The following is a 22,884-nucleotide window of genomic DNA, read 5'->3' on the forward strand; positions in this document are numbered from 1 at the left end:
TTAACCTGTATGTATACACACATTTATACACACACACACAATTTCATACGTAGCTGACTAGTGAACAGAGACAAATTTGTGTGCTTTATGACTCTCTGAGTTCACAGGTGCGTACTCAACAGATCTTTAAGTTGGAGAGTGAAAACCCTGATTACATGAGCCTGGATCTGTGTAAGCATGTTCCACGCAACAGTGGGGCCTCCCCACTCATTCCCCGTGTTATGGAGTTAATGTGACTGCACTGACTGTTTTTCCCTGGTGAGTACCGAGTACCCCACAGCACAGAGAAAATCACAATCTGTAGGGTACTGAGCATTAATTAATCATCCATATAACATGGAACTTCACATTTTCTTTCGGTCTTGCACAGCCGCATAGCACGATACACTTGGGATTACCAGTAATACCTTTTCGTTTACATAGCTTAATTATATATGTCATTGAATGCTAGCATATACATAGGCAAGCTAAGATACAGCAACAGAAGTTACCCAGATTTGTAGTTTACAATGATAATACAGAACTTTGAGGCACATATTAAAAATATCAAGAGAAAAGCATCTTACAGTTTATTTTAACATATATAGTAAACATCTGAATTTCTTTTTACACAGGTAATGGCTAGGGCTTGTATATTTTAAACACTGCTGAATAAAACTGAACCTTTTACAAACCCACCAAGCCAATATGTTTTCTTTGAAACAATATAAAGTGTGTGGCTACGAAAACAGTGTGACACATGTAAAAAAAAAATCAAAAACAATGTACCGTAGGGTAACATTTTGATAACTGGAGGAAAACAAAAGATTATGTACATAAATATATATATTTATATATATATATATAGCAAATTACAGTTTCCCGCACTGAACATTTATCAAGTACACAAGTACTGAACAATACTGGACAGTGTGCTTTGCCACACCTTGTGGTCTCCTTAAATTCTTGTGAGAATGGAAGACAAGTTTCTATGGAGGATACAACTTGTTCAGTGGTGCAAGCTCACACAAGAATTGAAAAAATGTAGAGAAACCAAAAACCCACACCAGAAATGCCTGTTGTTTCCAGCACAGGCATCTCTAACAACAAAACACCATTAATGCTCTGCTGTTATTTAAGCACGTGCCCCAGCACAGGGTCTCCTTGCAGAGAGCTGACTGTACGAGAGAGAGCTTTATTCTGAACGACAGCTGTCGTGTGCTGAGGGTGACGAATCTGGGCAACAATCTGATGCTCAGCTTTGTCTGCTGGCTTGCCAAAGCTGTCACCTTTCTTATGGACAGATCAGTAGGGAGCAGCCACTTCTGAGCTCACCTACAGAAACTGTACCCTCTCTCTTGAAGCTGAGCAGCCACTCCCATGAGTTTCAGATATAAAACAAGGCACGAGCGAGTTTTTTGGCCGTTACATTTCCAGTGCTCTAGGAACTGTAGTTATTAACATGAAGGGAGGAGTTGGAAAAGGTGACACCAAACTATTTTTGAGGACTCTGTACACAATTACTCATATTTTTGTTTTGAAAATAAAAAGCATCCACACCACACATTTCATCTAACCTGGGCAGAAATGCTAAGCTCAGGTTCTTAATGCATAAATAACGATCCTCAGTGAAAAGGATGACGTAGTACTCCATTGGGTTCTAGTGAGGTTATCAGAAACCGTCTTTGAAATATTGCATTATTAGCAAGGAATAACATTCCCATTTAGGTGTCCTTTGGAGCACATGATACAAATATTTATGGTATAAAAAGTACTTAGTTGTCTCCACAGGTTAGTGATGTCTGGAACTTGGAGGGTTGTAAATCCAGTCCATTACAATTAGAGTCATACTTCCAATCATGAAGATTATGCCAACTATAAGAAAAATTAGAGCCTGCAATTGGAAAATAAAATTATATTAATTATGTTGATGAATGCACCATAGTTCACTGACTATTCCATGGGAATCTTATTTATACAGCACTCAGAGCCTGAATTTAGGACATTCTCTGTGACTAAGACTAAATAATATCATATAGGGCTACACGAATCATAGTTAATCCTATATAGAAGTTCAGTGTAATTTCTGCTCTGCCTGTGCTTCTACCCAGGAATAAATTTCAAATCGAGAGAGCTGGGCTATAGATCACCTGACCTTAAAAAACCACTTTGTTAAAATGAATAATAATACAAATATAACAGAAGAACTTTTTTTTTCTTAAAAAACTGGCCTATTGTCAATGAATGATCTTTGTCTGTAATATCAAGAACAGCTTCAGGGTTAATCCTTTTCATCCTTATTAGACAAATAGGCAAGCCCATCTCTCTCCTCTAAAAGCATTTCTGTATATGTTCAAATGATTCAGATGCTTACATCATTCCCCCTTTGCTTTAGTGGAACTCTAGTTTACCATAATCTGTCCACTTTTAACAATATTCTGCCTCACATCACAAAGATTAGTATTGTATGCAATCTTAGTGCAGGGTGGGAAATTCTAGATACGCTCAACACACAGAAACTTGAAGAATGAAGAGAGAGAGACATGAACAAATATTCACAGTTTCACTGCTTCAAAAGTGATCTTCAGAAAGCATCTCATGATAGTAAAGATTTTTCTTTTATACTTGCATTATGTACGAATAGAAATTCTTCCATTTCAATGTACGTTGTTTGTTGTATACATGTATATAGATGTAGATATGTATATCTATTTACATTATGTGTCTGCATATGTATTTTATCAATATTTTTTCAATTAATTCTTCAAAGGACACCTCCTAAGTGATACCATCAAATGTGCAAATAGGTATTCGTGTTCAAGATAAAAGGCAGTGCTGTGGCAGTCCAGCATGACCGATAAACACATGCTGTGTATGAATGATAGACTTTCATATATATCTCCCGTAGGTGTATCTGTCTCAGTGGGGAACTCACAACTCTCTGTTACTTCATTATTTCTGCAGTACAACCTCCTTCTTAACCTTGACCTCAGATTTTCCTCTTAAGCCACAGCTGGCCTTATAGTGTGAACCAACAGCTCCTTATGTAGTATTTAGGTATTATTTATACATGTGCAGGTCTTAGCTAGAGCTTAGGTTGGATTAAATAAATGCCTTTTTCTAGTGATTTAAGACACACTTTAACCTAGACAAATACTGTTTATTTTACAATTTGCTGGGCCTGAGACTTATTCTATTTTTTCTGTAAACAGGTAGATTGCAGAAGTTCATGAACGGAGCAAATTTCCTTACATCAGAGATGCATGCAGCATCAGTAGATGACTGGTTTGTCATATTAGGCCTTTTTTGCCTGTACTGATTGTTTTGCCTAGTGTGAAAGAGCTGTGATGGATCCTCCCCCATACACACTCTATCCTCTGTTCCTGGTTTCTGATATCACTCCTGAGCTGTGCCACAGTGAAAATTCTTTCATTGCTCTAATCTCATGATCTTTACTGCAAACAAGACCAATACAGTGGCTTCATTTACTATTGCCAGTCCCGCTCCAGGTCTTTGACCCCTCAAAGCTGTTCTTCACTAATCATAGCAGTGATATCCACATGGCAAGGTAATTAAAATGATGGGTCTGCTAGGCAGAGTTGGTTTTATGCTGGTAGCCTCATTCAGATTAAGAACAATACCACAAACCTCGTGAATATTTATAAAAATGCTTTAGCAGTGAAATCCCCCCCCCCCCCGGCTTTGACTTCAACAGGGCCAAGAGTCCTTTCCAGTTTTTTAGATGAATTAATCTCTGGAGCACACGTAATCTGAGGAACTGAATGCTGTTGTTTACGAGGTGCCAAAACTTTTGGTCAGGCCCTACACAGAGAAGGAAGCTTGCTGTATTTTTACTCACAGGAATCTGTAGCGGTAGGGCCCCAAAGTCTTTGACTTGTGGATGCTGGCTTTCTGTGATAATGTGACTCCCATGGCCTGCCCACTTCCCTCTTCCACTGCCCTGCTCTATCCCTACTGGCACTCCTGCCCCTGTCAGTGAGGTGGCAGCTCAGGCACTGAGCCCTTGCTCTTCAGTGGCTGCGGGCCACAGCCCCATGCGGTTGGTCCACATCCAGCTGGACATGGTGTCTGAGGAGCAGCCACCCAGCAAGCTCTGCCCTCTCTGCTACAGGGTCCTGACGACTTGAAAAGGAGTGGGGGAGACACTGCTCAGCATGAACCACTGTGCGTCTTAAATCAGAGCTCTAAAGTTAATAGTGACCAAGCATTCTGAGTGAAATGCTTCATTTATGATCATCTACCAGATGTTGCGAGTCAAAGTCTGAGTATCTGTGATCAGCAGAAAGCACAAAACCTCTCTTCCTTCCTTCTGCCATCTCTGCCAGCCCACTTACCCCAATCTTCTGGGGAGACCTCAGAGGCTCCTTCTTAACAAGCCGTATGTAGAAGGCAGCAGGAAGAATGAAAATCAACATCGTCGCAGAAGAGGCACCTAGAACAGAAACTAGATCTGAGTACTGTGCTCTGTAAGCAAATACATCAGAGTGGCGTACGCTGCAAAAAAAAGAGCGTGTAGGGTGCTAGCTGCTGTGCTAATTCCAGTTGCAGAAAAAGGGATCAGTCTCATATTCGGTAATCATGCAGAACTGTCTTGTATTCACCCAGAACTTGCACAGTTTCACTTCCAGGCTACAAAAAAGTCTCAGGTTGGTCTCTGCCTAGGGAATAATTATACTGGATTTTATCGGGTCTGATTCAGGCCTGTGTTGTGTTCTTTGGAGGACCATTGTCCCCTTCTGCTAAGATCCAGACTTGAGACAGTTCTTTAGGTGTCTACACACTTATCTGAGCATTCAGGGCCTGAGAAAGAGCCTGGTGGTGGGAGGATTCCTTGAATCCAGCGCAGCTGCCTGCAGTACAGATGATACATGTGAGCTGGTCCTCCAGACTGCCACTGTAGTCAGTGGAAACAAATAGGCACTTCCAGGGTACGATTACCCTGGAGAGGAGGTGTCTAAAACAGGGCAGCTGAGTTGTGCCCTGGACGTGCCTATTTCTCTCCCCTCAATGGAGGGGCCCTTAACAGAGCCCAGAGTGATAACTTAGATGTAAAAAGCTGGGAGGTGCAAAGTGGCTGCCTGCATGAAGTACAAAATACGAAAAAGGCACCAGCACAAAAAACCCATGGAGGGTGCCAGGCTCAAGGGCATCTCAGTCCCTAAGTCCTCAAGCAACTTGGAGGACGGAGACTCTCTGCCCAGTGGTCAGGAGCCAAAATTGACTGGAAGAAAGAGGTAGGGAGAGAACTGTGAATTTCAAAAGAAACACATTACTTTTCTCTCTTTTTTAACATCATAGTTTGAAAGTCAATATGTTTTGTACAGGTTAGAGATGCTTGAAAATCCCTTTCCCCCCCCCATGCACAAGATGCCCTTTTTTTTGTCAAAATGTGAATTCCTTATCAGTTTTTATGCTAGATTTATTAGATTCCTTGTGCCTCATGCAGGCTGACAGCTAAGCTGGGTAGAATTTGGCTTTGTGTGTCAGCTATTTGGGAATTTTTATTTCCCTTTTAACTTTTCCTATATAAACTCAAACCTGTGTTTAAATTACTCCATTGTAAGACCTGAACTGAGAAATGTCATTCAGTCCATGAATGTAAATATATTGTGGAAAGGATTAACACAGTAAATGGAAAGTATTTATGAAACCTACCGATAAATCCAAAGATGTCTTTAATAGCGGGGACAAAAATTACAAGCAGGTTATTAAAAGCAAGAATTACTGCTGCAATCAGGAAATGTCTTATCCAGCTGAATGGCCTTTTGGGAAACAGCAATGCACTGACAGATGAACGAATCTGTAATATGAAAACCATCAGGAAAAGTAAAATAGCAATTAATTTATTTTTGGTTTTTCACTTTTTAAATAATCTTCTGACTGAAGAAATGTGTGAAATGTGTTTTCAGCCTTTACTTCCCTTAATGTAATCTCGCTCTGATAAAGGTTTTTGAGAACTACGTTCACTATTTAATGCAGAAACTCAAATATTTGCAGTGCAGAAGAAAGACAAGTAAATAGGGTGTAAAATCAGGGAGATGAAATCTGTTCAACTGAAAGATGCTAGTATCAGCAAAAAAAACCCCTAAGAAACCCCCACTATGAATACTAATCAGCAGGCAAAAATGCACGGATGAAATATGAGTTGCTGTATTCCTGAACCTGATCCCTTTGAAATTCCCACAAGAGTTCTGTCATTTACTTTCATGAGAGAAAGAGCAAGCTTTTGTTTTACTTGCATTAAAAAAAAAAAAGTATACATATCAAAATAAAAGCATATCTTACAATGTGTCTTGGAAATTATATTCTTAAAAGCTATTGTAAAGGATCCTTTTTGTTCCACTGATTTTTCTCACATGAATATGCGACTCTTGCTTTTTCATCAACAAAGACACTAAGTAAGAAAAAAGTTAACAGCAAATCCCTTTGGCGGCAGAAGACAGTGTTACTCTGAAGTACTGTGATAAACTTAAAAGATTTGAAGGGTAGGTGTTGAATAAAAATGGTTTTAAACAAAAAAAAGCTCAAAAAGCACTTTTGTTTAGTTGTTTCAGACAACTGTTTCTGGATGAGTTTGGCAATCTGGTAAATGTATGAAGTTCTGTCAAACTTGGAGCCCATTATCTGAAAACACAGCATTAATTTTGCATTTTATGTTTTTCAGGCTGAAGTGAGCCAAAGCTGTGAATGAAGAGGGAGGCAGATTGCAAAAATTTAGTTCAGTCCCTGAGTTGTAAAACAGCATTACTACACTAAAGAACTGATGCCCTGTATTCCTACTCACTTACTGTCAGCATCTTGTGTATTATTCCCACTGTGATGTTGCCCTTGAAATGAAGTTATCAGAAAATTTTACAGTGACTGATGTTATATAGACCGATCTTTAAAAAATATTTTTGCAGTGCAATGAATATTTTTTTGAAAAGAATAAACTCTGACTACTTTAAGAAAATACAAATGTAATAGTTCATAAAAAAGTAGTTGGTACAGCTATGCTGCATGTTTAGAGTAATTAGATCATCACTAATGCTGAGCTGGCTATCCTGATAGGCCATATCAAATTGTTTGATACGCTGGCTTTAAAATAAATGATAACTTCTAAGGAATTCTTTTAACAGAGCAATTAGTTCTGTGGTATGTAACTGCTAAGCTTCTGTACACTATTCAGGTATAAAAATAATTACACAGAAAACTAAAAATGGAAAATACTACATCTGTCTGACAGAGGTTTTTGTAATGCCTTGAACCTATTTTCACCTGAAAAATGATCAGTTAGTTAAGACTAATATAAACACTTATCCATCTCTTTCAACATCACATTTAAGGCAGAACATCAGAATGCTCTGCATGCCATGGGGACCAACCGCTGTGGGTGCTTTATACCAGAGCAGATTTTTTTTGCAGATGACCTTGAATGGGGATCACTGCTCTTAAGTATTTGTCTGTGAGACTGGAAACAATACCTCTGCACAACTTGTGTTTGCATCCAGGACAATGGAGCAACAGGACCCCAGGATTACTGCTCCCATCAGACAGGAACATTAAAGTGTGATGTAGTTTGCTGGAAACCTGCCAAGTACATGATGCTGGAGTTGTATGGGCCCTACAAAATGGCACACTGGTCCCCTGAAATTTATTGTCAAGGATCAACTATTTCCTCCTTGGCTGTGTAGCAGTGCAGGGAGGGCCTGAGGGACGGTGCTGTATGTTCAGGAGTCCAAAGGTCTGCTCTTCAAGCTGAGATTGATCCCTGAAGAGTGATTTAGCTTCTCTTTCTGTCCCTGCTGCTATGGATATTGTATTTTTCCCTATGAACAGCACCTAGAAGTTCTGAACTTTGCTCAGGTATCCAACTATGTGGCTGCATCTTGACTGCATTTGTTTTTCTGCCACTTAGCCTCTTTTCCTGTTCCTAGGCTCAACTGAAGATGTTGGTTTGGGAAGGCTCCCACAGCCTCTTGCGTGAGCACAGGAGGTGAACTGGTAGGTGTGTTGCGTTATACGTCTCTCTGTCAATGGACCCAGTTTCACTGACTGGAGTCAGTTCGCCAGTGGGAACACACAGGAAACCTACTCAAGTGTAAAATGGCATGTTCCCCCTTGGAGCTATGGTCCTTAAATATATGGTGTTGCCTGAGGAAAGCCACCTCTACAGCCCTCTACAATGTTAAAATTAAAACCCACAGCAGTGCCTAGAGCCTGCTCTACACCCTCTTTAACAAAGGTTTTTCAATGCATGTCCCAGTATCGTCACCCACAATTGTTCCTAACATGAAGGATAAGAATTTTTTAATGATCATTATTTGATCATATACTACATATAATAATATTTGTGACATCCAAGTTAGCACCTACACTAAGCAATATGCACAAGGCCTCTACTTCTCTACCTTGATCCTCATGGAGTCAGGTCTGGCAGCTCTGCATAACATGTGGCTTGAGCGGCACGTGTCTGTCTTGAATTTGGATGCTATAGTAGTTGCATATGTCTGTATTAGGAAATCTCGTAAATGGTTTGAGTGTGTTCCCAAGTCCTCCCTACTTACACTGCTGCTCTGTTAAATATAGTACAGAGAGGGCCAGAGAGAGACATGGCAGCTGTTCCTGAGGGCTGATTTATTTCAGTCTTTCAAAGTTTGCAGCCCTAACTACCTATGATCCTTGCTTCAGGCAAATTATATATGAGAAAATGGACCCTTCCCAAATCAAAACTCACGCTTCCTTTTCTTAAATGTTAAGGACTGTCTATGTAAATTTTACAGCAGCTAACCACAGTCAGTGTGTACAGGCTAGCCCAGATTTCAGCTTCGTCCACTCTTACTTACAGGGAACAGGACAAGGGGCACAGTCAAAGTTACAGCCACCAGCACTGCGAGGCGAACTGTCAGAAGGAGGGTGTCAAAAGTGTACACTTTGGTGTATGTATGAAGTAACTCATCCTCAACTTCTCCTGCAGAAGGGAAACAGAAAGGAGTTAAACTACTCAAGCAATATCTGCACATGCAAAAGGGAGATCTTTATACTGCAGTGAGATAAGATTAGCTCTGGCCCAGCTGCTGTCATTAGATATGTGTTACAGGCTAGGCACGAAAGAGGTATTTTCCCAGAGTGACTGGTACAAGTCATCATCCAGAGATGACTTTGGTAATACAGCTCTGAGGTGATGCTTTGTGTTCAAGGATCTCAAACGACTTTCTCAGAGTCATTAAATAGATGTGAAAATTGAGGCAAAATAATTTCTCTGATATGAAATAAAAAATAACTCCCTGAACTGGGACTAGATCTCCCAACTTCCACACAAGTCTTCCAACTTTCAAACAGAGCCCCCTTGCCACAGCAATATAATACAGATTATGCTGTGTCATTCACTTCTGCACTGTAATAGAGGAACTAACAAGGTAAAAAGAGGTGGCGTTTGCAGAAAACTGTGGGCTAATATAGGGACTACTCTGTTTACCTACCAGTTAGGCCAGCTCATCCATATTTTTTTTACACTAGAATGATTTGCACCTGTTTTTCAGCATAGGTGAAGCTGAATTAGTGGTGTCAGAGCTAGGATGGGTAGCATTTAATTGTGTCATGCAAAGCTGTTGAGTATCAGAGTATTTTTAGTACTGTCACTCTTGGCCTTTGTCAAGAGCCAAGTTTACAGTAGCTTGTTTGAGTTCACAAAATCAAGAGATACACAGCTGGTCCCCCTAGTAGGTACTTCTGAGTCTCTAACAGCTGACAAACTTGTAGCCTGGCAGCTGGATATGTCTCACCACTTATTCAGGACGTTACACGCTGTGTATTATTTTTGAATAACATGTACGCCTGTACTCATGACAACCAAAAACACACAGACACTTGATCCTAAGCGTGAAAACTCCATCTCTCCTGCTTTAAAGTTAGGGGGAAAATTCTGCAGAGAACAGGGCCTTGACCTACCATAGAAGGTAAGGTATCCAAAGAGAGCAGCCAGAAGATACATGACAAGCATGCCGGTAATGGAGATATTTGAGACATTCTGCATCCTCTTTCGGGAACGGCTGAAGTAGGAAAGAAAGAGAGTAACAGTGCTATTCTTACAAAGCCTCTATTTGTTCATGAAGTACTCTGAAGAGTACTCGAATCACTCTACTGGCATCACCTCACTGGCTGGTAAATTCGTAGCAACTGTGTCAGTTATACAGGGGTCTCTAGTTCAAGCTTCACAGCTCTGAGCAGAACAGCACAGATTTATTAAAGTGTACTGAAACTTCATTTCTACTGTTTACTTAGTGACAACATGTAAATGCCTTGTGTTATTCTGTATGTCATTATTTAAACACTAGCAATCTCAAACTGTGTTTTTTTTTAAATAAAAAATGGAGCAGCTAAAATTACAGAGGCTGGTAATAATAATGAGATGAGCTTTCAGTCAGCTCTATGCGAATACCCTTATATCAACATAGAGCTGTTCTGCAGGTTCAAGAACTTCCTGCAGGTCAAATCCCTTCTTTAGAGATTCTTTGGTTAAAAATGTGCTATAAGAAAATCTTCAGCTTATGGGGGCCTGAAGCAGGCTTCCAAGTCATCTGGGAACTTTGATTTCTTCTGAGGTTAAACAAGCTAAAATAGGAGGCAATGGGGCTTGACCTTCTTGAGTTTTGCTGCCCAACCTCCTGTAATTTAATTTCTGCTGCTGAGCAGGTGCATTTTTTAGTCCTTCCCAACTGACAACTCTGTGCTAGTTTAAGCATTATTTTATTTTTGATATTTGATAAGCAAATGTGTTTGATTTTTGATACTTGATAAGCAAAATGGGCTGGGTTAAGAGCATATGTAAGACACCCAAACCAATGGCATCCCAGGAAACTTTAAGAGTAAGCAACAGCTGATCCAGACACAGAACTCATTAAGATATTTTTAGAAATCAGAATTCTCTGTTTCAGTGTTATATGTTGTGCAATCAAGCTCCCCAGTGTTTTTCACATCATTCAAAGGATTATCCAGATTGCTCCCTTCCTAAGTAAGTATCATCCAGTGTGGATCTCTGAACAGTGGTTCTCTCTCACCAATATATGATTATTATGTCAAAGCAAAGCCAATATCTGCTTATTATGGAACACAATAAATCATTAATGGGTGGGTGTTTACATATCATCAGTCAAGGCAAAATGCCTAGAAAGTGATCCCTAGCTACGGTTAACTGGAAGTATAGAACAAAATTTAAGAACCTTACTCTTTCAGTTCACTGTATATTGGTAGCACCTCAGGGTGGCATACGAATGCAAACGCCAGGATGGGTATTGCATACGCAGTCTGTAAAATAAATCTTCCATTAGTAAGAATGGACACTACTGTATCTCTGACTTTCGGCAGGCAGCAGTTTAGTGGTGGTATGAATGGCTAAAGATAATTCAACAGAATCTCCCTTACCCGTGAATTGAACACAAAGTATTTTGGCTGACACATGTCATTGCTGTCACTGTGTGCTTCAAATTCCACTCCACTTTTAGGGAAGGTGTCTCTTGGCTCCTCAAGGCCTGGCATGTGCTCAGCTGTGTTGTCCATCATGAAGTTCACCCCAGAATTGAGAGACTCATTAGGTAGCATGACCAAGTGCATGGGCACAGTGTTGTTGATGGATGTCCAGTTTCCAGCCCCATGTTCCATGACGGGGAGAGGGCAGGGGATTTGGAATTTGTTGTAGATTACCTACAACAAAAGTAGACAATGTGATCACAAGAGTACAGCCACAGGAGATTGCACTTACACCTGTTTTTGATAGCAGTAACATGAGAATTTTTTATTCAGCATGACCAATTACAGTTACAGTTCCTGATCCATGAATTCAGCCCTGGTCCACGATACCTTGTTTCTGACATGATTATTTAAGGAAACAAGGCTTTATATCATTAAACTGCGTGTATCTGTATCTGACAGATCCTTCCTAATAACTTTGGAGACCACTGGGTAATTTCAACCAAGTCTGACAGACCAAAAAAATTCTGTTCCTTCAACATATTCAGTTCCCTCATGCTCTCTGAAAATAGATGACTGGATAGAGTGAAACCCTATGAAAGTCTGCACTGACAGGCAGGCTAAGATGATCACCCTTGATAAGCCAACAGAAGTATAAGCAGACACAGTGAAGAGGGAGAGGAAAGAGAGGGAGCAAGAAACTAAGTGTCATCACTTCTGCTACGCCTGGAAGTATTTGTTGTTAGTCTGCTTCTGCTGTTGTTCTGCTTTATGTTTTATCCTTTCAAGTGCTGTTTTTAGCCTGATCTTTTTTATTCTGATTTTGTTTGGCACTAGGGTAATTGATTTGATTCACCTGCAGGTGCTCTTCTAACATCTACATTAAATTGTCGCAGCAAGGAATTTTATGGTGTTGCAAAGTTTACAGACTCTGTATTTGCATAGAGACATATCCTGAACAATCACCTACCACACTGACAAAGAAAACCATACAGCTCAGTGAAAAACCACTTGTATAACCAAGATAACCTGTGAAGTAAGAGAGAGAGAGAGAGAGAGAGAAACAGTTTAGCCACATATAAATTCACAAGTCTAGCCGAAATAAGAAATGAGGTTAAGCAGGGCGTTAACCTTACCTAAGCTCTTTAGAAGGGAGAGGGGAAGAATAATTCCAACTGTTACAAATATGACAAGGTAGTTCCCATTTAAGTACCATTCTCTGAAGAGGGGAAATAAAAAAATAACAATAATTTTTATTGACATTAAAGTGAAATTTTTTTATCTAAGGTTGAGATTGGGCAAAGGTACCTACCCAGAACTCTCCTCAAGTTTCATAAATGCTCTGATCACTTCAGGGAGTTCATATTTAATAATAAAGAGGTAGCTTGACATTGCTGGAAAAAAATAAACAAATGTCTTTAGAGGAAACAACACAGTTCCAAAAAAATCATTTGTTATAGAAAGCAATAATACTTTATGAAAAGCACACTGTTTTGAGAATCAGTTTTAATTAAAATAGAGAAATGAGTTTCGCTTAAATAGGACGGTGAGTAAAGAGATGGTATGTTCTTTTGATGTTGTTCTGCTTTTAGTGTACTGAATGACATCCAGCATTCAGCCTTGTATTCATCCCTGCATTCATCCAGTATTGTATTCAGAATACAATATAGTTATTACTGAATTAACATATTCAAATCATTGTTATGATGAAATTTACATTCCTAATGTAAATTTACATTCTTCCATTTTCTTTGCTATTGTAAATGTTGTTTTTTCAATTGGCACTGTCCGTCCACTTCTTTAGTAACATTGATTGTCACTGCCTCTGAATCTCTTGTCCCCCTTGTCCCTTCTATTTCCAACTTCTTTTTTTTCCAATACTTTATTCCATGGATCTAGAAGATTAACTGTCGTGATTCCTGATGGAAGGGTGGACCTCTGTATATCTCATTTAAATCTACTGACAGCAGGCATTTTTTTTTCCAGTTATCTTACCTCGGCCACAGAGAGGTCCCTGGAAATCTATGGATCAGTGTTAGACAACAGTTTGGAAACCATTGAACTAGATGCCTAGCTATTCCTCTCTACCAGAGAAGCATATTTCTCCCTGAATTCAAACACATATGATATCCAGGCTTGTGAAAGGAAAGAGACATCCAAGCCATTTCAGCCATTTTCAGAGTCTCTTCATCAGTCATGGAGAGATCCCAGGCAACTAACATTGACTGGACACCAAAGTGTCAGATAGATAAAACTAGGCAAGATAAATTCCTCCTGTCCTTCCTTACTACAATAGTAGTGAAGAGCACATACTGTGGCTTGCTCATCTCTGATGCCATGTAGGCAAAAAGCACTGGTATTCTGTAGAACAACATTAGAAGTTAGAAAACCTTTTTTCTAAGAACATTTTCCCCTTACCTCCAATATTCTGCATTGTAACAGAAATGAAAACACCACATTTTCCAGGCCATCCAAATGCCTTTTCTCCCAGCTTTTCATATATTAGTGAGCCTGAGAAAAACAAAGCAAAACAAAGAAATATGGGCCACTACCCTGGATGCACTTGAGGAACTGCATTCCAAGGTAAAATATGTGCAAGTAGTAAGAACTTTTAGCCAGCCACAGCCTGATCCTCATACCTCCTTCTTTTGATATCTTCAGTAAGAGGTGGACGGAGTAGAGTGACAATACCGCTACGCTGAGCAGCAGAACTCTGCAAGGCAAAGCAGAAATCAGAATCCCAAACAGGACATCAAAGACACTCAGTTAATTTGTATGAGCACAATTTATGCTTGCTTGTTCTTCTGAAGTTCAATGTGTAAATAGCTCTCAGCAAGTTTGTTCTTTGGACCTGTGGTACAAAATGCAGAGATAAGTGTCAACTGTAGCTTACTAGTGGCTGCACTGGGACCTTATGCACCCCAAAAGTCCCTTGGAGCTTGTTTAAATGCAGGTAGGTGCCAATTCCATGCTCTTCCACAAAGACAGAATTGTGCATCTTAACAAGACCCTACTGAATTAAACAGATCTCTATGCAAAAGTCAGGTGTTTGGTCTCCTGCTTGCTCCCTGACCTGTCATTTCAACCTCTCTCTTTACACAGAGCTGTGTCCCCAACACCCTCCCCCCCCCCAAAAAAAAAAAAAAAAGAATTGAAATAACTTCACTGCCAGTTCCTGTCTAGTCAGTACTTTTGAAAATCAGGCCATTTTACCGTGTAAACATGAAACTGTGGAATTTAACTTGAGGTACCCACTTTGCAAAGTACAGGAGAAATCTTGCATAGTGCTAAGGCATAGTACGACACTGGAAAACTTGCTTTCGGAGAGCTCACAGCATTCTTTTCTAGCCTAGTCTGCTTGAAGTTATTGGTGCATGAATTTATTAGTTCTGATTATTGCCTTGTTCCTTCCACATAAGATTTGCACTCTCTGTGATTTCAGTTATCAGCCTCTGGTGAAAAATGTATCTTTGTATGATATTTTCAGGCCACAATACCACGGGCAGCATATTTTATTACCATAACTATCTTGTCTTCAGCCTGCACAAGTGTGGCAGGTTGAAGACAAGTTGTTGCTGCAGAAGGGGACACAGTGATAACATGCTGGAGCTAGAAGATATCTAATCTATCTACTGATGTTCCTTATTCAGTGGCTGAACAGGAGGTTCCAGTGTTTCCATTCCACTGAAGATGAGGTTCAGATATCTCCCAGATATGGCAGATACTGACAACCAGCTTCTTAAGCAAGCTATAGTCTAAAAGCAGATGTGACATCAGTTTAGGGGCCATGTGATGGCCACCAGACATCACAAGTTTCTTTTAAGGTTCTTCCTCCAAGAGAGACAAACAGAACCATAGTCTTCATGTGAACAGGGTTGTGCCTCATTCTGTGGACAGAATGCACATAGCACAGGCTATGTGATATGGACTGAGATTGCAGCCATGGCTCATGGCTCAAGTCTCACGGCTGAGATTGCAGTGTATCAAATGGCAGCCTTTTTGACAAAGGGCACCCATGTAGCTGCTATTCAGAGACATGGTCTCCGTGCCCTGACATGTGAGGTGCACCTCTGCAAACCAAAGACATCTCAGTTGCACCCACTGAGTCATGTCAGGCAGCAGAAGAGGCTCCAGTGCATGCTCCATGCAATTCCAGACCTCTCCCATGGGAGAGGAGGAGATAACAGGAACTCCTGGAGTCTACGGAGCTTTAGGAGTCCTCCTCCCACCTTCACCCTGCAGAAAATCTTCCAGCATGAGAGTACTTGGGCAACACGAGAACAGTAAATCATCTGTTGCCAGCATATTCTGAATTAGCAGTAATGTACAGCAGCTTCCATTTAGTAGGTGGAATTTTTCTATCCCACTAACACCAATGTCACAATCTGTGAAAACAGAAGAAACTCCAGCAAGTGGATGCATGCCATCCAGGTAACAATATCCCCACATAGTTCTGCTCTTTTAAATAAAACTCTTTCCTCTACCAGAAGGGAGAATGTTCTCATGCACAAAGCATGAAAGTAGGACAGAAAAGAAAATGAGCTGCAGGGTAGAGACATCCTTTGTTTTTGCTATATAAGACTCCATAGGGTTGCTTTAGCATTACTCAAGGCTAAGGCTTGCATTCTGCTAGCACTGCCAACGGAGCTAATGTAACTAGGCTCACATCAGATTTTTTTTTCAGCCACACTTGTGAACGCACAGAGCCTCAAAAATAAAGATATTATAGAGGTAGTTTTTTTTCCCTAGAGAGGCCTGATATACCGTGGTTTTCTTTCCAGCAGTATAATTTATGGCCATACTAATTAGTACAAATGTTTGGAGAAAGCAAGGTTCCTAAACTAAGGAGCTGGGGAAAAAAAAATCTTAAGTTTTTCAGTTTCTAATGCAGTCAATTTTAGAACTAGGTTCCATTTTTGTATGTGTAAAGACTACATCTAAACCATTCAACTGCAGGTGCTGAGAAGTACTTATCTCAGAGAGTGGCATCATTTGCATCTACAATTAATTTTCAGTTACAAACTCTACTGGAAAAATAGGAGGTGTTTCTTAGCAACTGGAAGCTACGCATAGAATTTCAAGTGCTGTTGCAGTTCTAGTTATACAAGCTCCAAAAGTAAGAAATCATATAGTGATAGCCTTGCCACCTGATTTAAAGGCTTCTTAGATTTAAAAACAAAAAGCTAGTGTCATACGCTATTCCAGCCTAAAGAAGGATTAAAATTAAGGCTCCAATTAAAATTAAAGCCAATTGTTAAAGAGGAACAATTTTTCTGTACGTTCCCTCTCATTTGACAAGGTTAGCCGTAGATTAAAAAACTGCACATGGCTATCTGTTACTGTCAATCAAAACCATTTTGTATAGATGCTGTATGTCAGCTACATACCATGGTTGTCTGTGGTAGTACATTGAGTACAAATAGACTTGAGGGAGTGGGTGTCATTAAATCTGAATAAATCTGTGACTGCCTTTCTAGTCAAAACATACTACCATTTCAGACTTGCATTGAATATTCTTCTTCCATTTCTACATAGTGATTACATAGTTAGGATGGTGCAAATATATACTTTATGGGTGATTTATTGACCTTGTAGAATTCCTGTACTGAACCAGCAAGATTTCTGTTGTTATTTTAGGACCAGTATACTTGTTCTTCCTCTCTGCTTTTTGACTGGACAGTATCAATTCACAGTTGTGCTCCTGATACAAAACAGGCCGAAAATTAAAAAAATGGTTTGTCAGCACTGGATGGCTTCTTGTGGTGAGGCTAAAATGTTTTCATTACAGGAGATCTTACAACACTTTTCAGCTAACAAAACATGGTTCTTAAGCCAACTTACCTCTCTAACTGCAAGAACCAATAGCTCACTGCTTCTGTTCTGCTCACTTTTTGTCTGTGTACTTACACAAAAAGGATAATTCCAGTGTTGGCCATGGCATACGACAGCCCCAGGATACCACTGCCCATAATGGCGTTGCTCAGGTTAAAAGATGACATCCCAAATGAAGCCGTTCCCCGGTGCTGTCGGGAACAGTAACAGCAAATGGCGATTAACCTGCATTTTGCTGAGTGCAACAGACTAATTATTTCTTACTGCTTATCAAGGTTCCTGAGCCCACAGTCACTTAAGAAGTCCCTTTTGCCCCCAATGCCTGCTGTGCTGGCATGTGTTTGTGGTGTTTCCCTCCAGTTCTCCCTCATCTCCCTGGGGAGGAAGGCCACATCCCTGATGGCCAATGGAGATGATGCAGGCAGAACTGACTGCGTTGGCCAGCAGCAATGCAAAGAAATGCTTTTATCTAACAGGTTTCTCAACTTCTAGTTTAACAAATTCAGATGATTTTAAAAATTAATTCAACTGATTATTGAATTTTATCCTAGTAGGATGTGCTTCTTCCTCTGCGGAGCAAAAAATATATCTAGGGGTGGTGGGAGAGAAGAAAGCACCGTGTGGCTGGTGAATCCACTGCACCCGGGGAAGGAGAGTGGGAGAGGATTAAAATCTAGGAGAAGGAGGGGACTCTATGTCTCAGGGAGTAGCATCTGGCACCAGTTGGAAAGGGAAAATACAGCTGTTAATTTTAGTTGCAATTACAAACAACAATTTTCTCTTTTATTGGAAGTTTTTTTTTGAACAATCCTAATAAAGCCTGTAACATATCCAATAAAATAACATCTTTCTTTGTCATCAAATTCAGTTTAACTTTGAATAAAGTTAAATCCTGAGCAGACAGATACACACAAACACATATACACACATGCACACATGCTGTGTTCCTATCTGCACATGGAGTTGCCTAGAGAGTCTGAGGAGTGCTAAGAGTGTAATGCTCAGCATTGTAAAGCTAAACATAAATGTCATCTGTTTAAAGCAATGCAGCTGTATGTAAATTCATTTACACCAATCCTGGAAAAAAACAATACAAGCACACACACAATAAGGCCTAGAACTACCCTGAAATGGGAGTCTAAAAATGGAATTTTTTGTTCCACGTTTAAAGGAGTGTTGGCTTTTTTATTCACAAATTCTCATTTCAATTGCTTGTAAGCCTGAACCCAAGACTTAAGACTCCAGCCTGAATTCTTTCTCTTCTTGTGTCAGTGGTAACAAAGTTTCTCTGGATCAAATCTCCCCTCAGAAATATGTGAGCAAACCCACCCTTCGCTGGTGGGTGAGATCTTAGCATCTTGGGTAAGATGACACAGGTGCTGCTGAGGTCAGAATATGACCTGAGGAAGCTTTATGACTGCTTGTGAAGGAAAGACCCAGTTGTACTTGCCAGACAACAGAAAGAGTTTGCAGCACTAACTGCTAGGAAATATGTTTACTCTTCCAAAGCCAAGATTACACTGATCAAGCTCTAGAGTAACTTTGTTTACAAAAACTTTTGTAAAAAGATTCAGGTCAATAAATCTTATTTCGTGATAACCCTTAAAAATGAATAAAACTTACATATTCCTCACTATATTCTTCCAATTTCTTTTTACCCAGATATCCGTTTGTAAGGAACTTCTGACTTTCTGCATCATCACTAGCAAATGGACTGAACACAAAGAAAAGTGAGAAAACATTAGATAAGGCTTATGATACACATTATGTTCAACCAGTGCCCTTTGACGTTAGTGGAAACTTTACTTTGGCATTGGGACGAGTATTTATAAGTCCTTCAGGAAAAAAACTCTTTTCTCCTGCAAGAGTCTTATGTCCAATTGCATGGTTAATGGATCTTTGCATTGCCTTGAAAGTCCCTTTTAAAATTAGCAACCTTCAAGTAATATCTGATTGTGGAAGTTGGAAAGTAACAATTCTGACTTGCAGCAGTGGGCTCAGCTGAGCTCGTACTTCAAATCTGGGTAACCCAGAGCCTTGCAACTGCCCTGTCAGAGACCCACGCTGGGGTCTCGACAGGCTCAGGGCTGGAGGCCGACAGCTGGTCTTGAGATGTCTCTCTCGGGCCACCCAAACGCTGGAGCTGTGGGGGCTCCTCCTGTAAATACCTGAGCATGGGCAGTCCCAGCAACAGCATTTAGCTGCTGGCCTCCGTACCCTGCCCCAGAAACCTTTCCCCATCTCCTGCGAGGCTGAAGCACAGCAGGTGCATGCTCATGTTACGCTACCCCGTTGACATATTATTTCCATGCGTACTATGTGACTGGAGCGGCTGGATATTGCCAAGTGGGTGCTCAAAGCTGGGAGCCTGCAAAGGTCACTCCAGGCAATGAAAGGCAAGCGTGAACCTGGGATGTCCCTGCTATGCGAGGCACACCATTCATCAGGGCACAGAACAGACAGTTTTGTGCTGTAGGAAAACAGAAGCCAAACTATCAGACTGCTTTCAATGTATTGCCTATGAAATGCTTTGAGTCCGAGATGCCATTAGCGAAGCTGCTTTTCTGATTGCTGTTTTTTAGCCTTAACAGAGCTACCTTGAAACTCTTACCTCCTAATGGCAGCCTTTTCTGAATCAGCCATCTCCGTGTAGCTGTCTTCAAGGCTTTCCCCGCTGTTGCTCTGGTCATCAAGTTCGATGTTGACTTTTTGCAGCTCCATGCGATCCATTTGAGCGGTCAGCGCTTTCCAGTGCACACACTAGCTTCTTTAGGGTAAACAGCACTGAGCCTGCTGCTTGCGGGTTCACTTTACCATGTGGTGACTGCCAGAACACTCTGTTCTGCAAACAAAACACAAAAGAACTCATTAGAATTTTCCTCAAATTAGATAAATGTGTGTGAATCATTTGGTTTGTGTTTGTTCTTTGTAATAGCATTAAGAGAGGAAACTGTGTTGGACTGGGAAAATTCTGTATGAGCATAATGTTCCTTTATATACCAGCAGTTGGCCCCTCTGTTTTCCTCAAAAGGGGAGAAGAATGCAGTGACCGACAGATGCACGGTGGATGTCCAGTATGTGGTGAAATAACAAAACCAGAAGAAAATAATTTCTTGATTTGCGGTTTTTGAATCACAAGAGGATGGTAATGCAGCAAAGCTCACTTCATTAGAAATGGAGGGAATATATCAGGGTTTTACCAGTCTGCAAAACATACATACTCTTAAAGGAAATGTTCAGTGTTTTGAATCATTTGTCGTAAGATCAATATTGTCACAAGTTTTCATGTTTTTGGTAATTTGTCCCTTTCGTTGGGATCTAACCAAGGAGAAGAGCATCTCTGCATGGTCACTTCTTTGATAATTAAGAGGTGTAATTCTGTTATAGCAGTTTCTGTCTCTCAGTATATCCGTGTTTAATTCTCACCTTTCTCTACCACTAGAAGATCTGTCTCACACAGGGTGGTCATATAGGTGTAAGACTTACTATCTCTCGCTACCCTTGTTAGAAGAAATCCTGCCTTTTAAAAAATCATATGGATAAATGCTCCTCAGTCTATTTCTATATGGACCAAGGGAAACAATACAGAGCAAGTTTACAGAGAGCACTTTGCCTCCAGCATTTACAGCAGTTTCTTGTTACAATCTCAACTGCAGATACACATTTACATTCATTTTCTCATTTCCCAGGTTTGATTGATAAGAAAACACTGTGCAACAAATTTTGCAGCTTTACAGCACTTTTCCCTTCCCAAAGATATTCCTTGAGACGTCTCAGCATTGCTGTTCCACAGGTGAGGAGACAAAGACACAGTGGGGAAAGGAGCGAGCACAAATCAGGCAGCACATTACTGACACACCTGGGGCCAGAACTGCAGGCTCCTGGCACTTTAACTTCTGCCTTTCAGTCAGGCACACTGGCTGGATCCGTTATTATTTTCATAAATATCACATGCAAAATGCAGACCAGCGCTGCATAATAACAATATCAGAAAACAGTGAAACAAATAACTTCTACGTTTGCCTTGCTGTAACACTAAACCTGCAATTATTTAATAGCCTTTCTCCTGGTTTTGTATTTATGGATGTATAGGTCCTCTCTCAATGACAAGACTTTCAATATCCTCTGCTGCTGATTGCATGCTATTCCTAAGAGAATCTACAAACTTATTTATAGTGGCAAAATGTTAGAGTGCATGTGCTTAAAATGCAAATGTAAACTTTAAATACCAATCCTGGAAGCTAGAACTAACCACAGGTCAGAAACTAAAGTCAACTTCCATGCTTCTCACTAAAAGCATTCACCAGACTGAACAACTGAAAAGGAAAAAAATATCATAGTGTATTAGGTGATTTCCTACCAGAGAGAGCAGCTCTGTTTACTCCTTCCTGCTGCCACTCCAGGACTGTGACTGAGACTGATGACTGACTCCAGCATTAGGTCAGAGCTACTTGGCAGACTTGCATTCCTGGGACCTGATGCTCCTGCCCACTCAGGATAGGAATAACTCCAGGAGACAAAACAATTAAAAAAACGGAACCCTCACAACTGTGGTTTCATTCATAGAACTGGCTTTAAACACAGACATTGTCCTGTCTTAGGAACAGAATCATACCGATTCCAAATACTTATTTTTAATCTGCTATGTAAAAATCAGGCAAATAAATCTGACTACATTTAGCCCTATTCTGATACAGGTTAAAATCTCCACTATGCACATTATTTAATGCTTGTTGGAGAAACATCTTTTCCAGACGTGGCAGTCCAAAAAATACAGATCTTCAAAGAGTTGAGGAACAGAGAAAAAGCATGCAAAAAATTTGCCAGGAGTTAAGTTACATAGCAATTACACCGGGAAAAAAATCTGGAGAGCACAGCAAACACTGTTTGGAAAGGAGAGCAAAAATTGACCAGAATCATGCATTACAGCGTAAGGATCATTTTGGACATTGTCCTATCAAACATTTACACAAGTGAGTCATGTGACTTATGGGATCCATCTCAAGAGGCTGTAGAATTGCTGCATAAAGCAATGATTTGCCTTTTTTTTTTTCAATTTATGAATTCACAGAAATTTTCCAGTGAAGGTGCACACCTGTGGTTGACAAAATTAAATCTACTGAGAGCACAGCAGCAGGCACTTTTTAGGGAGCAGATGATAGAGCTCAAGGGGTCTGTAGACCTTGAGATGAAAACCATTGGCATAAATGTGGGCAGGATCAGACCCACAAGACAGACTCAGAGCTAGAGTTAGGTTCAAATCGTGCAAACACTATTAACTTTAACATTATTTATAACCAACATTTGCTTTGACCTTCAGCAGAACTTAGAGAAACTGGTTCTCAGCTGATGGAAATCCATTTCTTCATGTTCCTAACATTGTAAATACTGACAAGTGTTTGGGAAGACGTTGAGGTCCAGGTGCATTGGTAGCATGTGCTCCCCAAAGGTACTTGAAGGGGCAAAGCTGCTTACAAGGTCACAGCCTACATACCAGCACATCAACCACATGAGCAACGTATGAGATCTACACTCATTTGACCCTTTCATCTTCACTTCTCATGTACTCACTCACATGTTGCACTAAACAAACATGGAAAAAGT

At 40.3% G+C, this 22,884-nt stretch overlaps 1 protein-coding gene across 1 annotated transcript; it reads right to left on the reverse strand.

Moving 5' to 3' along the window:
* Positions 1–1,771: 1,771 nt before the first annotated feature.
* On the reverse strand, positions 1,772–20,026 carry SLC38A4 (solute carrier family 38 member 4). Its single transcript, XM_026072425.1, has 15 exons — positions 19,892–20,026; positions 18,904–18,994; positions 17,356–17,471; positions 14,088–14,161; positions 13,867–13,959; positions 12,761–12,842; positions 12,585–12,667; positions 12,419–12,477; positions 11,404–11,682; positions 11,207–11,286; positions 9,931–10,031; positions 8,826–8,950; positions 5,656–5,800; positions 4,335–4,432; positions 1,772–1,873 (listed from the first exon to the last, which is right to left on the reverse strand). The coding sequence occupies exons 1-15, from the start codon at positions 20,008–20,010 to the stop codon at positions 1,772–1,774; spliced, it is 1,647 nt and encodes a 548-aa protein (XP_025928210.1). The 5' UTR covers positions 20,011–20,026.
* Between the last annotated feature and the right edge of the window lie 2,858 nt (positions 20,027–22,884).

The sequence above is a fragment of the Apteryx rowi genome, unplaced genomic scaffold (genome assembly GCF_003343035.1).
Source record: "Apteryx rowi isolate R43461 unplaced genomic scaffold, aptRow1 scaffold_341, whole genome shotgun sequence".
Taxonomy (NCBI): Eukaryota; Metazoa; Chordata; class Aves; order Apterygiformes; family Apterygidae; genus Apteryx; species Apteryx rowi.

Excerpts from the sequence above, each read along its gene's own strand:
- SLC38A4 (XM_026072425.1), bottom strand. The coding sequence starts at position 20,010 with ATGGATCGCATGGAGCTGCAAAAAGTCAACATCGAACTTGATGACCAG. Across the intron at positions 18,995-19,891 it reads GAAAAGGCTGCCATTAGGAG|TCCATTTGCTAGTGATGATG; the intron begins GTAAGAGTTTCA and ends CTTTGTGTTCAG. Across the intron at positions 12,668-12,760 it reads AAACTTGAGGAGAGTTCTGG|AGAATGGTACTTAAATGGGA; the intron begins GTAGGTACCTTT and ends TCCCCTCTTCAG.